The sequence below is a fragment of the Lytechinus variegatus genome, chromosome 7 (genome assembly GCF_018143015.1).
Source record: "Lytechinus variegatus isolate NC3 chromosome 7, Lvar_3.0, whole genome shotgun sequence".
Lineage (NCBI taxonomy): Eukaryota > Metazoa > Echinodermata > Echinoidea > Temnopleuroida > Toxopneustidae > Lytechinus > Lytechinus variegatus.
The window spans coordinates 17285819-17300611 of record NC_054746.1 but is presented as its reverse complement, the minus strand read 5'-3'; the positions used below and the strand labels follow the sequence as shown (position 1 = coordinate 17300611).

Below are 14793 nucleotides of genomic sequence, written 5' to 3'. Positions count from 1 at the left end.
CGGATTGTCATACATGCTTGGCAAGTGTGATGCGTCATCGTTGAAATTTCAATCAGAGCACAGAGTATGCACAGCTGTGGAATATTTTATCAGAGCTTTCGAGAATGAGGAAAACCCTAATATAGAGCTTGGAAGAGAAGTCAAGCACCCTTTTTGCATGGCCAACCAAGGTTTGGAGTACATGAATGTCATGCAGACAGCTGGTCTTTGCTTTGACAGTGATATTTCTGCGAAGAAGAGCATACATGTAAAACCACAAACACAAATGAAACAAAATTCAAAAGACATCAACAATGTTGGCTGTATGAAAATAGATTATCAAGATATAATGCAGATATATCTGTTTCATTCTACGTGCTCTTATTGTGGTAAGGATATTGATTCTGAACCATCATATTTAGAGCCTGCTCAAGTAAATAAAGGTTCTACTGATGATACAATTGGCATTGATGACAAACGAACAGTTAAAGATAATAAGCTCAAAGCATCAGAGGGAATCATCCAGGTGTCCCCTACTGCTGCTGCCAAAGTTGAGTTTTTGTCTCTCCTCTTAATGAGTTGGTATCCACATTCAGAAATCACTCCAGTGAATGGAGTTGAAGCAAAGAAGACACCACCAATTGACCACATGAAGACAGAGAAACATCCACTTAGAAATGATACATCCATGAAATTAGATGATTTAGCTGGCAAATCTGAAATTCCTGACAGTCAGACTGACCCTGGTGAGCTAAAAATAGGTATGGAATATATGTGGCTGACTTGTCCCAACGAACAATTAGTTGAACTTGCATTCTCAAAATTGTTTATGTGCACCATTGATGGAATGGAGAACACTTCAGTGGTATCTGAAGTGGCAAGAAACTTGGAGAAAGAATTCAATCATGTTATACAAGATGAAGGATTGCTCGCAGATTCATCACAAATGGCCATTGTGCAGAATAATAATGGGACATTACCTTGGTCAACTCTGAGTGCCTACAAGTGTCAAGGTAGTGAATGTCCAGAAAATCAAGCTGAAAGAAGAAGCGTTTTTCATGACAAACCAAGGATGTCCCGGACCCAAAGCCAGTACTGCAGCCGTCCAATGTACGTTGATCTCTTCGTTCTATCAGAAGGAAAGTGTGAAGTTCAGCAAAAGACTTCAAAACAAGACGTATTAGACAGAAGCACAGCTTTGTCTTACAGCAAGCTCAAAAGATACAAAGATATCCTACTAGCTTCCAACCAACCAAAGTTTTGCATAATTCAGGACTTTTCATTAAACCCAAAAGTTCCCTCTGAAACTATGTCTGTCAACATTTCAAGCAGACTGGATGGATATCATCATGAATTTGCTGATGCGTATATGAAAAAGTATTACTGTTTTGGTAGCCAGTCTATTTTACCATCAGAAATGGATCATCATGAGGACAAATCTGGGTCTATCAATTCCATCTTGGTCTCCAAGAAACTCACTTTACGATGGAATCAGAACACCTGTAGCAAGATTGATGGATATTTTCATACACTTAATGATGCTTTACGAAAGGAAAAGCAGTGTTTAATTGATGGTGATCAAGTGGACGTAAAGTCAAAAGAAAAATCTCAAAAAGTGTGTTCAAAACATTCTCAATCCTGTTTGTATGTAGACTTGTTCATGAAAATAATTTCCTTCTACAAGAGGATTTGTTTTATGACAGATGGCCATATGCTGATGCATCGTGAATTCGAAAGCATCTTAATTGAAGCAAACCTAGACTCAGAGACAAGTATTGAGACAATCAAACAACCAAATGAAACAATCAAACACAAAGTCCTCCATGGGCATGGATCTTGCGGCTTAGACCTCTTTGAGGACATTGTGACATTTCGATCAAAGCAAAGATATTCCAGGAATGGCATTATCAATGAAATAGGGATGTGTCCCTTGAGAAAAACTACATTGATGGAAGAAGTTGATGTTCCTTTAGAGGCAACTGATGAAAGTATCCAGCATTCAGAGAAATATGAACTGAATATTCCTGTAGATCTTACAGGAAGTACTCCAGAGATTAGGTTTTCTTACAGTCACAATGATTCTTGCTTCCAGGGATCCAAGATGGATGATTACAAGGCACACTTCGGTTTTATGTGTACTCCATTTCAATTCAAATCAGGTCAAGATATTCAGCTACCTGAAAAAGAAGGAAATTATTTTGTACAGATTGAGACTATTCTCTGTCCCATCAACACTTGCTGTCCATTTTCCAAGGTGGATGGATACAAGGCACTGTTCAACCCAATGTGTAAACCTTTATACCTCAAATCAGCTGAAAATTCAAGTGAAGGAAAGATTTTAAAAGAGAGTGAGGTTCACCAAAGTTCTACCAATCCTTTGCTCCATTGCTCAAAGATAGATGAATACAAAACACTCTTCATCCTCATGACAGATACTCCTGTACAACTGCAATTTTCTTCAGATTTGCATTTCCCAACTAATCTAGGAAAAGGTTTAGATGTGACTAGGTCTGTTCACAGTCCAATCTCTTCCTGTCAGTGTTCTAAGATGGATGAATATAAGGCACTGTTTGAAATAAAGAAACACACTCCTCCTGATTTCCAATTGACCCAAGCTACAACATTCCCTCTAAAGAAAGGAAAGGATTTGATAGAACTGAAGGTCTCTCACAGCCCCACCAAACCTTGCTACCAATGTTTGAAGGTGGATGGATATAAGGCACTGTTCAACCTGGTAGCTGGTGATCCTCTTCCCCTCCAATCGGATTCAGATGAACAGTTTCCAACTGGCAAAGGAAAGGGTTTGGAGGAGATTGAGGTTTCTAGCAGTCCAACTATTTCTTACTGTCTGTGCTCAAAGATTGATGAATATAAGGCACTATTCAATCTGAAAACTTGTGCTCTACACCGCCAGTCATCTTCAGATGAACAGCTCCCAACTGACAGAGGAACGGGTTTGGAAGACATTGGGGGTTTTCAAAGTCCCAGAAACTCTTGCTGTCAGTACTCTAAGATGGATGAATATAAGGCACTGTTTGAAATTATGAACCATACTCCTCTTGACTTCCAATCTACCCAATCTACAACTTTTTCTCCAAAGGAAGGAAAGGATTTGATGGAACTGAATGTCTCTCACAGTCCCATCAAACCTTGCTGCCAATATTCAAAGGTGGATGGATATAAGGCACTGTTCAACCTTGCAGCTTGTGATCCTCTTCCCCTCCAATGGGATTCAGATGAACAGTTTCCAAATGACAAAGGAAAGGGTTTGGAAGAGATAGTAGTTTCTTATAGTCCAAGTAACTCTTATTGTCTGTCCTCAAAGATGGATGAATATAAAGCAATATTCAAACTTACAGTTCGTGACCCTCTTCACCTCCAACCAACTCCAGTTGCACAGTCCTCAACTGATAAAGGAAAGGGTTTCAAAGTGATTGAGGTTTTTCAAAGTCAAAATGCCTCTTGTTGCCAGTGCTACAAATTAGATGAATACAAAACATTGTTTGACCATGCAATTTGTTCTTCAGCCCACATTCAATCAGCTAAAAATTATCAATATCTTACAATCAAAGGAAAGGGGTCTGAGGAAATTGAGGTTTCTCAAAGTTCCACCAAATCTTGCAGCCACCTATCGAAGATAGATGAATATAAAGCATTGTTTTACCCGGCAACTTGTACTTCAGTACCGCTCCAATTAGCTGAAGGCTCACAATATCTTAAAGTCAAAGAAAATGCATCAGAGGAGACTGAAGTTTCAGAGAGTCCCACCAAGTCTTGTCAACAGTGTTTCAAGATGGAAGAATACAAGGAACTGTTTCATCCTACAATTTGTTCTTCATCATACATGCAATCAGGTAAGGGCTTACAATATCTTACAATCAAAGGAAATGGTTCAGAGGAGATGGAGGTGTTTAGAAGTTCCTATCATCAACTCTTGAATAACCACTTTTGCCTCTGTTACCACTCTGGAAATCTAACCACATGGACGTCTTCTTGTCAGACCGATCTATTCATGCTGCTTGTATTTTCTATAAGTCATTGTATTCCAGATGTGGTCCCATCAGATTTACAGCCTTGCTCAAAACTGGAAAGTACCCATGAAGGCTACTCAAAGGGAAACAAACAATCAAAATCTAAGAGCTTGGAATATGAAATTTATCTTTACAAAGTGATTTTGAAAAAAGAAGATGTCTGTCTTCAAGTACAGTTTCAGAACCATAGTTGTACTGCTCTTGACCATTTGAATCCTGATGATTTACAAACAGAGAAAGGAAACATACATTTTGAATATGAGATTTACAGATTCCTCATGGAATCTGAGAAATTGTGTTCTGTGTTACAATTTGATGATTCATGCTCATTGTTGGAAGGATTTGATAGAGTGTCTCAAGAGGAAAGTCATGAACTATTGAAACCCGATGGAGGATATTATGATCTGCTCATCTATAGATCCATCATGAAGCAAGAAGATGTATGTCTTCCAGACAAGTATTTTGACCAGCATAGTACAGCTCTGTACTATGTGAAGACTAGTGATTCAAGTAGTATAAAGGAGATAGATAGGACCGATTATGAACTGTACAGGTACTTGATGTCAGCTAAGAAATGGTGCATCATGGAACAATTCATATACTCTCGGTCATGCTCAGTCTTGGAAAGTTTTGATAGAGGGACTTTAGTGGTAAGCTCTGGAGCACTGAAGCCTTATGACCTTCTCATCTATAAGGCAATATTTAACCGAGATAATATATGCCTTGCAGTCAAGTATCCGGATCAGTGCTGCACAATTCTTGATCTCTTCGGTAATTGTGATTCTCAGATTCCAGATGACAGCAAGTATAATCTCTATAAGCACCTGATGGTCGCCAGTCAGTTCTGCTTTATTGAAGAATCTATGATGGACAGGTGTTCGTTTGTTCAATATCTTGCCATTAAATCTAACATTCTGAAAGAAGACATGATGTCTGTCAAACCCACCACTCATGATGACATTGGTGGAATACTTTATTATAAATTAATGACAAACATTAATTGGTGCATCAAGGATGAGAACTTTCTCACTGAAAGATACTGTCTGCCTGAACTCCATTTCTCAAATACTTCTGGAATGCAAGAAAGGGAGGCATTGATATTTAACGAGAGAGCATCTGGATCACTGTTATTTCAGATGTCGATGACTTGTAAAGGGATGAGCTTCCAAGAAGACCATTCTACAGCAGGCTGTACTTGTGATATCATCAGTTATTTCTGCTCAGGCAGCAAAGACGATGAGAAAGAAGATGTTCAGGAAACAGGCCTTGAACAGAGGCCATTTAATCTTGCACTGTACTTTAGCCTGTTAACAGGATCAAGATTTTGTCTCGCCGATGGTGAAAAGCTGCATACATCTTCAAAGATAAGTCTAATCTTTGATCACTTCATTCAAGATAACAAAGAACCAAATCAGCCTGAATCTTGTGAGGATGGAACAGACCATGGCATTCTGGACTTGTATAAAGATCTGATGATGGGCCAACAAATGTGCTTTGTGAATATAGATGAACATTCATGTGCGGCAATACATCAGTTTGTAGGCAATGTAACAGAGACTGCTGCAAGTGGTGCATTCAAATCTTCCAGTGATCCTAAACAGTATGTTACATTCAGGGCTCTTGCACAAGGGTTCCCAATATCATTCCCAAATGATAAACAATCTTTTTCGTACTGCACTTGGTTCGATTTCAACTTTTCATCCAATCTGGCTTCTGCATTGTCAGGAAAGAGTGCAACTCAAAATGACGCAGCTCTTGTCATCAGCAATTATGAAGAAATGATGATGTCTCCTTGGAAGTGCATGGTGTATGTTGACAAAATGGCTAACTGCATGTGTCATGATGCCCATCCTCCAGATAAATATCTTGAAAAAGGATCACAACTCATTGAGAAATCCTTCAGTGCTTCAAAACCGAAGAGAAATAAAAGAAAGAGACAGCGACAGAGAAGTGACATTAAGTTTGAAAATTATTTGGTCAAATTCAAGTCCATGATTGACACCTTCAGCCAGTGCAGACTGCTTCATGAATCTGACTACAGAAGTGTCTGCTTTTTATTTAGTCACCGTGTGTCCCAAATCATGGAAAACTCTGTAGTGTATACTAACCCTCTTATTGACATCACTCACAAGAGGAGGTCAGTTTATTCTTCTGTTCAAGTTGATTATGTTTCAAGTGGTAAGTCACCAAACTTTCGTTGCAATGCTACATGTATGCTATTAGAAAGGTTATTGTTTATTTAATAGTTTAGGTATACATGTAGATATGATCACAAATATCCTTACGAGTGATTAAAGTTCTTGTACGTCTCTCACAATTGTTTTTTTTTACTCTAGAGTTTCAGGAATTAGAAAGTCAACTAATTTTTCATTGCTGCCCTATGAAGTTTATAGAGTCAATATTCATTTTAAAGAGCAACAGAAGAAAATAAAGTCCATGTGTTCTGACTTATTTTGCCATATGGTCAAGATGATCATATAGATGTGCAGGTTATTGCTCAATGAAATCTGAAGAATTTTGTCCCCCTTTGACATCTAAAGGGTAGTAGTGTATTCCCATAGTCTGAAAATTCTGTGTCAGCAATTTCATGTGTGAGGAAATCTTATGAGCTTTTTGAGATGGCACAGAAGAGGAGTTTTGTAAATTTTTGTTATTAAATTATAATCTTTCATCTTACAACAACATTTATATGTCTTTCAAAGTCGTTGAGGCATTGTCATTGTAAATCCATTGTAATTCCAAAGTCATTTTTAGGACTCCAAGAACTCAGGCAAACTTATTAGAATGCAGATCTTTGATTTCAAGATTCTCCCTAATAAAACTGCTTTAAAAAGCCATTCTGAAATTGCATAACACATTGTTCACTCAGTATTTACAGCCATTCGTAAGGGTATTTGTGATTGAGGAAAATGACATCCCAGACGTAGGATACCTTCATTTTCTCCTCTTCTTCCCACCCCTTTATTGTAGACAGATCTAGTTGAATAGTTAAACATCTAGTTGAATAGATTTCTATGAACACTTACATATCAAAGGCATCTTAATATGCTCTGTTACAAAATGTAGTTTATACTGATACATTGTGAACTATACATGTACATTATTTATAAAAAAGTGAAAAGCAATATTACATTGGAAAAAAAACATTTCCATGCTCATATCAGACAGGAAGTCATAGTTAGAAACTTGAAGGAAGGAACTGCGTGTAAATAAAAAAAACTGATCCATTGGCATCATATTACTACTACAGCATAATGTGGAAGTCTGCAATTAGTTAAATCCTCTTATCAGTTCATACATGTAGACTTGTTTTAAGACTGAAAAAACTATTTCAGAGTGCTACTATTCATCAAAACTAGATCGGATCTATCCAGTAGTGATTGACCATCACAAAGCCGCAGAAACGCTAATTAACTTTGATTAGTGATTTTGTAACTCTGCATCCTTATACATATACAGATATTAATCACACATATTCTGCATATTTCAGCTATTTTTTAAGCAAAAAAAATCAATTGGTATCCGGTTTTCATTTTCATTTTCAAAGAACATTGAAATACATGTTAATGGTATGTTTTATAAAGAATCAATTGAAACTATGTCTTGATCATTTTTAATTTGAAATTGAAGATATTAAATCTAGAATTCAGCTAATAAGCATTAAACTGATGGTCAGCTTGGCAATGAATAAAGGTCATTGCTTAGCTCATAATCTATTTATCCAATGGGTCATCATATACATGTATGTGGGACTAACCAAGGTTTTAATGAAGGTAACTCAATGTACATATTCTCATGAAAGGGGGAATGTCAAGTGGATCGATCTTTCATTGCAAAAGCCTGTTAATAACTTTTTGGCCACATGATGGAGGAATGTGATAGCCAAAGACAGCATGTACAGTGTAATTTAAACCCTCTTGCTTGCATTACATGTCTTTAACAAGTAGATTATAAGATTGAATAGATCATTTGAACTTTAATGAATCTTTTAAATAAAGAATCTTATCCTGGTTTCTGTATGAATATGAAATTCAGATACCTTTAAAAAATTGATTAGGTACGTAGAAAACCCAGTCACATTTAAGTTTAATTAATTTACAGTTGATATTCAACTTCAAACTGTCTCATAATCTTTAAAATACACTTTCATCACTATGACTTACTTAAATACATGGCATGATACAATGTGAACCTGCTACAAATGTAGATAACAGATTTCCCTTTTCATCATTAATATACAGTAGACTAAACTTCTAAAAATTGTTACAAAAGCATGCCTTAATTGCTCATGTGTATGTGAGTGGAAGTGCGATATGCATGGCTGTTATGTCTGTATGTTCCTTATGGATGTATATATACAAATAGCATGGTTTTATTAAAGTTAATGTACTTGTTACGGGCAACGTGAGGCAAAGTAATTGATTCCTATCAGCTTAGTGTGTGCATGAGTGATACATATATTCAAGCTGGTGATATTTCGAACAAAAATTTTAAAAAGTTTCTTCAAAAAGGGGCCTCTCAAATTACCCCTCAGAGGCATGTGGATACTAACTTGAATGTTTGATGGTTGCTATATTTGTATGTTGCAGCTGCATCTGTATTTAGACTTGATTGCTGGCATGATGCATACTTAGAGAATGAAGTCTTCAAATAAGAATGAAACTGGGGATAAGGACTTTAACACGGGGAATAATAATATGACAGAACATAATTATAGAATTGAGGTAACCAGGGGCCCCTAACACAAAGCTTAGCAATGATTGTAGAACATTTTTCTGTGATTGATTCCATTGACTACAATGTACAATCAATCGTGACAATCAAGCGTACGATCAATTAACCTTTATGTTACGGGACCCAAGACCCCCATATCACAAAGCTGAGCAATTAATTGTATTGATTATTGTGTATGATCAATCATAAAATTCAGTACAAACAATCAATCATGTTTATGTTTTGGAGGTCTAGTTTTGAAAATTGGTAATGAAATTACAAAGTTAAGAAGGGTTGAAAGAGTCCTCGTTTACTGTTAATGGCAAGTCTTAAATTCATTGTCAGTGCAGGGTTTGACTGAAAAGGTTGCCCATGGGCATTTGGCCCTCCAAAACCTTGTCAAGCTGTGACAGGCTCCTTAAAATGTTTGAATATAAGCCCATCTGGCTCCTTAAGTATTTCTTGCAAATTATGTGATAAAGTTGAATACACATGAAATGTAGATGAATTTTAAGCATTATGTGTGTGAAATGTGTGTAAAATATATTGAAACATTTTTCTTCTGCAAAAATATGCTATTTTTTAAACAAAAGATCTAGTCCGAGGCATGCCATAGACAGTATGATAAGACTTTAAAAATTAATAGCTCTTATTTTGTAACCAATTAATATTGAACTTGCAATTTCATCTATCCTCTTCTCTTATCTCATTAATAGTGAATTTTCCCCAGGGTATCGCTTTCCTTTAACTTAATAGCATGGAATATTGATACTTGTATGCTGTAATGTGATAGAGTGTAGGAAATATATAATCCAAGCATGTGTGTAGCACAGTGTATATTAGAATAAAATGCCAGGTTTAGAATGAGCTCATTTGACTTAGGGCTTAATGGAATATTTGAGAATTACTTTGATAGTTAGGGAATGATACATGAATATTAATGAAATTGGAAGTGCATGAAAAAAAGGTTGTTTTTGTCTCACCTGCGAAGCAAAGTGAGACTATAGGCGCCGCTTTTCCGACGGCGACGGCGGCGGCGTCAACATCAAATCTTAACCTGAGGTTAAGTTTTTGAAATGACATCATAACTTAGAAAGTATATGGACCTAGTTAATAAAACTTGGCCATAAGGTTAATCAAGTATTACTGAACATCCTATTAGAGTTTCATGTCACATGACCAAGGTCAAAGGTCATTTAGGGTCAATGAACTTAGACCATGTTGGAGGAATCAACATCGAAATCTTAACCTGAGGTTAAGTTTTTGAAATGTCATCATAACTTAGAAAATATATGGACCTAGTTCATGAAACTTGGACATAAGGTTAATAAAGTATCACTGAACATCCTGCATGAGTTTCACGTCACATGACCAAGGTCAAAGGTCATTTAGGGTCAATGAACTTTGGCCGAATTGGGGATATCTGTTGAATTCCCATCATAACTTTGAAAGTTTATGGATCTGATTCATGAAACTTGGACATAATAGTAATCAAGCATCGCTGAACATTTTGTGCAAGTTTCAGGTCTCATGATTAAGGTCAAAGGTCATTTAGGGTCAATGAACTTTGGCCGAATCGGGGGTATCTGTTGAATTACCATCATAACTTTGAAAGTTTATTGGTCTAGTTCATTAAACTTGGACATTAGAGTAATTAAGTATCACTGAACATCCTGTGCGCGTTTCAGGTCACATGACCAAGGTCAAAGGTCAATGAACTTTGGCCGAATTGGGTGTATCTGTTGAATTACCATCATAACTTTGAAAGTTTATGGATCTCATTCATGAAACTTGTACATAAGAGTAATCAAGTATCACTGAACATCCTGTTCGAGTTTCAGGTCACATGATCAAGGTCAAAGGTCATGTAAGGTCAATGAACTTTGGCCATGTTGGGTTTTTTGTTGAATAACCATCATATCTCTGTAAGTTTATTGGTCTAGTTCATAAAAAGTGGACATAGGAGTAACCATGTATCACTGAACATCTTGTGCGAGTTAGAGTAGTATTCAAAGTCAGCACTGCTGCTATATAATTAACCGCGTGATGCAGGTGAGACGGCCAGAGGCATTCCACTTGTTAATTTTACTCTCCTACTTGTACTGCGACTTCACCAGGGAATGCTGCTATTTATACTTTCTTTTAAGACTAGACTAAGTATTCTAAACTGCTACTACTACTAGTACTACTACTACTACTACTACTAGTACTACTACTACTACTACTACTACTACTACTTCTACTACTACTACTATAACTACTGCTACTTCTTCTACTGCTACTACTACTTCTACTATTACTACTACTACTACATTACTGCTTCTACTACTTATCAATCTATTATCTATCTACCAAGTCTTCTTCTACTGCAAGAAATAATATTACTGCTTATAGAAATAAATGATCATAGAATAAATTATTTTTGTCTCGTGATGATACCATTGGACTAAAGAATAGCAAAGAAATATGATAATTTTTCAATTATATGTTATTCAAACATATTTATATTTTCACTGTGTCGTCTTTGTCATGCATGCAATCATTAATCCATTCCAACATACAACTCATTCATATATTTATATGTACATGTATATTGTCATTTATCCACATACATTGTACTTGTAAAATTGTATTGTCTCCAGAAAAGTAAGTTGGATCATATTTTATCAATATTTATTAGAAAAATAACATACTTCATTTTACATGTATATTGTTACACTATGCATGATCTGTATTATTAATCAAACAAATTGTACAAATAATATGGTTTCATTTTATTGCTAAATTATATTTCCATATTTTCCATTATTTATTTGTATAATTATTTATGGGATTGACATGTCTCACAAATTGAATAACTCTCTCTGTAGAAAATATTTATGAGGTCAGGAGAATCAACATTATATGATTGATTTGCCTAATCAGAAATTTTTTTTATGAAGAATAAAAAATATCAAATTCCACCACAAGTACGAAATCTTTTCATGGATATATTTAGATTTTGATACATGATAGAATAATGATCAGTGTAGTAAGGTTGAAATGAATTTTGATTGTGATTTTACAAATCAGAACATTTTGTTGTATTTTGTTTTCCTTTCTTAATCAGATGAAGGAAAAGAACCAGAGGGTACAGGAAACACAGAGGAACATGTAGATGACAATGACACACAGAAAGAAAATGAAGAAGAAATAGAAGAAAAAACACAAGACTCTGAAACAAGCCAAAAGAATGAAGAGGAAGATGTGATTGGGGAAGGTGTGGAAACGGATGAAGTGGAGGATATTGAAAGGAAGCATGATATTGAAGAAGACATTGTGAAGCAAAATGATGAGATTCAGCCAGATTCTATTCAGCCAAGTCCATCTTTTGAAGTAATAGATGGCACCACCATCTATTTGAATGATTTAGAACCAACACCTTTGCCTGGAGAACCTGCTAGCGAGAAATACAATACATTTAACATCCATGCAAGCGATATTGTAGATGTGCCCAAAAGAGAAGATAGTGATGAAAGCGATGTTGGACCTCCATCTAGTTTTTCTATTAAAAGTGAGGATGAAATTGATCCTGAAGCTTACAGAAACATCCTGAACAAACTCCATGCCAACCCAGAACTCCGGGACAAAGAAGGTGCTATTCAGCAGGAGATGCTGAAGATTCTCCGTGACCCTGAACTGAAGAAGAACTTACTTATCAAGGCTCAAGAACCTAAAAGGGACATCTTGTCACCTTTCAGATCACAACATCCAGCACCTGGGGATGTTGTGCACATGGATCAGGCACAGGGTCACATGGACGATAATATTGATCTACAGAAACTGGATGCCATGCAAGATGAATCTGTGCCTCTTGACGATTCAGATACAGCTATACCCCCATCAGCTACGGGACCTAATGTTGTAGAAGGAAGACCAAGTAGCCCTGTTGATAAACATGAGGAAGATATCAATTTTGTAGATCCATTAGCTCTCTTGCAGGAAGACACCGAAGAACCTCCTCTGTCCATTAATGAAAAGATTGATATTGCAGAAGAGATCCTGAAAAACAAGGACTTTTCAAGTGATAACCTTCAACCACCAGTGCCGCCTGACGATCCCTATGACCCTGTAAAGCTTGCAGCCAAATTGAACACGGTCAAAGGCTCAAATCCTGATGTCTTTGGGGATCCAGCCCTGGAGGTTCTCAATGATGATCCAGCTCTGTCGGCTCTGGAGGACCAGAACGATCCAGAGGAGCAGGAGAGCCAAGAACCATCATTGAATGATTCCCATGTCACAATACCCTCAGATACAGAACAGGTAGAAGATAAAGTAGAAACCATTGATGATGAAGAAGTTCCTTCTCCACACTTAGATTCCCATCTACCACCTGGCGTGGATACCAGACCGGATGTTGAGGAACTGGCTGACAGCAGCTATGGGGAGCCTGGATTACGCACCAGCACACGGGTGAGTTTATTGAAATATCTCAGATGGGATTGGCCTATACTTGTTTCAAAGATCATGTCTCTTCATAATTACATGGGAACAGAGGTTTTTTAGTTGGGCAATTTCATGAAATAATCAACTATTATGTATGACCAACCTTCATTTTACTTGATTCTTACTTCACTTTGCAAGTGCTCAAGCCATGATAATTTTAGAGTATTACAAATTTTCATGTGAACTAGAAAACAGAACCAGTCAAATTATAAAGGTTCCACATATTGTGGGTTGGAAATATGTGCATATATACATTATGGAATTGCCCAACATACTTTTTTTTTAATTCATGTGTAATATATATGTTTACTTTATGCTTTAAAATCATATGTTACCCAGCAGCTATTCTCATGTTTACTCTGGTCACTTTCCATAATATGTCTTTAAAGGGATGGTCCGGGCTGAAAGTATTTATACCTTGATAAATAGAGTAGAATTCATTGAGCAAAATGCCGAAAATGTCATCGAAATCGGATAACAAATAATAAAGTTATTGAAGTTTAAAGTTTAGCAATATTTTGTGAAAACAGTCGTCATGAATATTCATTAGGTGGGCTGATGATGTCACATCTCCACTTTCTGTTTTCTTATGTTATTACATAAAATCATATTTTTTTCATTATTTCTTACTTGTGAATATGTCTCCCTTAGAATGAAATAAAATGCAGCAATAAATATCTAATGCACTAAATCAGTTGTCATTGTTCTAGTTCTTGGAGGAAAAAATTTAAACAAACCGAATTTTATATAATAAAATACAAATGAACAAGTGGAGATGTGACATCATCAGCCCACCTAATGAATATTTATGACGACTGTTTTCACAAAATATTGCTAAGTGAATTCTACTCTATGTATTAGAATATAAAAATATTTTCAGCCCGGACCTTCCCTTTAATATTTAGATCCAGTTGATGTTTTCATTGTGCTATATCGGTGTATATATTTGGGTGTAGGATTTCTCAGTAGCTGTCTCATTTTTCATATGTATCCATTTTATGATTTTAAACAATACTCAATGCATTATATTGCAAATTTTTACAAATTTCACACAAGTGCTCTTTTCTCATTCTAAAATCTACAACTGTAATTTGCCTTCCAACTGTCCAACATGCTAGAATCAATTAACATTTGTATAAAAATCCATATTGCTGATTATTCAGTTTTCATAATTTGGACACTGCACATATATCAAATTAAAAAGGAAAATAAAACCATGTTTCAATATCAAGGCATAAACTAAATTTTGTTCATGAACATCAATGAGACTGAATACCAAGCTAGAGACAAGTTAATATTCTTTAATTTGATCACCATTAGAAAAATATATCATTCATGCATAAATAGATACGGGTTAATGGTTTACCCTTTCATTCCTCCTGTGATTCATTTACAGGTCCAAGTGTTCCTCTGTAATTCATTATTATTCCATCTTCCCATGAAATTGACTATCTGGGGCACTTCAGAGCTTTTGTCCAAACTATAAATCCATCAGACACTTAAATACTTAAACTCTGTTGAAGGAGTCTGTACATTTGACTGTTCTGAATAAAAAATGGCAGTCAAAATTCTTTGGATCATCATT

The 14793-nt window shown here is 36.0% G+C and overlaps 1 protein-coding gene across 4 annotated transcripts in view; it reads left to right on the top strand.

Annotated features, from left to right (window-relative positions):
- LOC121418597 (transport and Golgi organization protein 1 homolog) overlaps window positions 1–14793 on the top strand; it is a 42101-nt gene that overhangs the window by 11030 nt on the left and 16278 nt on the right. For all 4 annotated transcript variants that reach the window (XM_041612556.1, XM_041612555.1, XM_041612554.1 and 1 more), the window contains one exon: window positions 11833–13175. In XM_041612556.1, coding sequence (XP_041468490.1) covers window positions 11833–13175 — 1343 coding nt within the window. The remainder of the gene's footprint in view (window positions 1–11832; window positions 13176–14793) is intronic.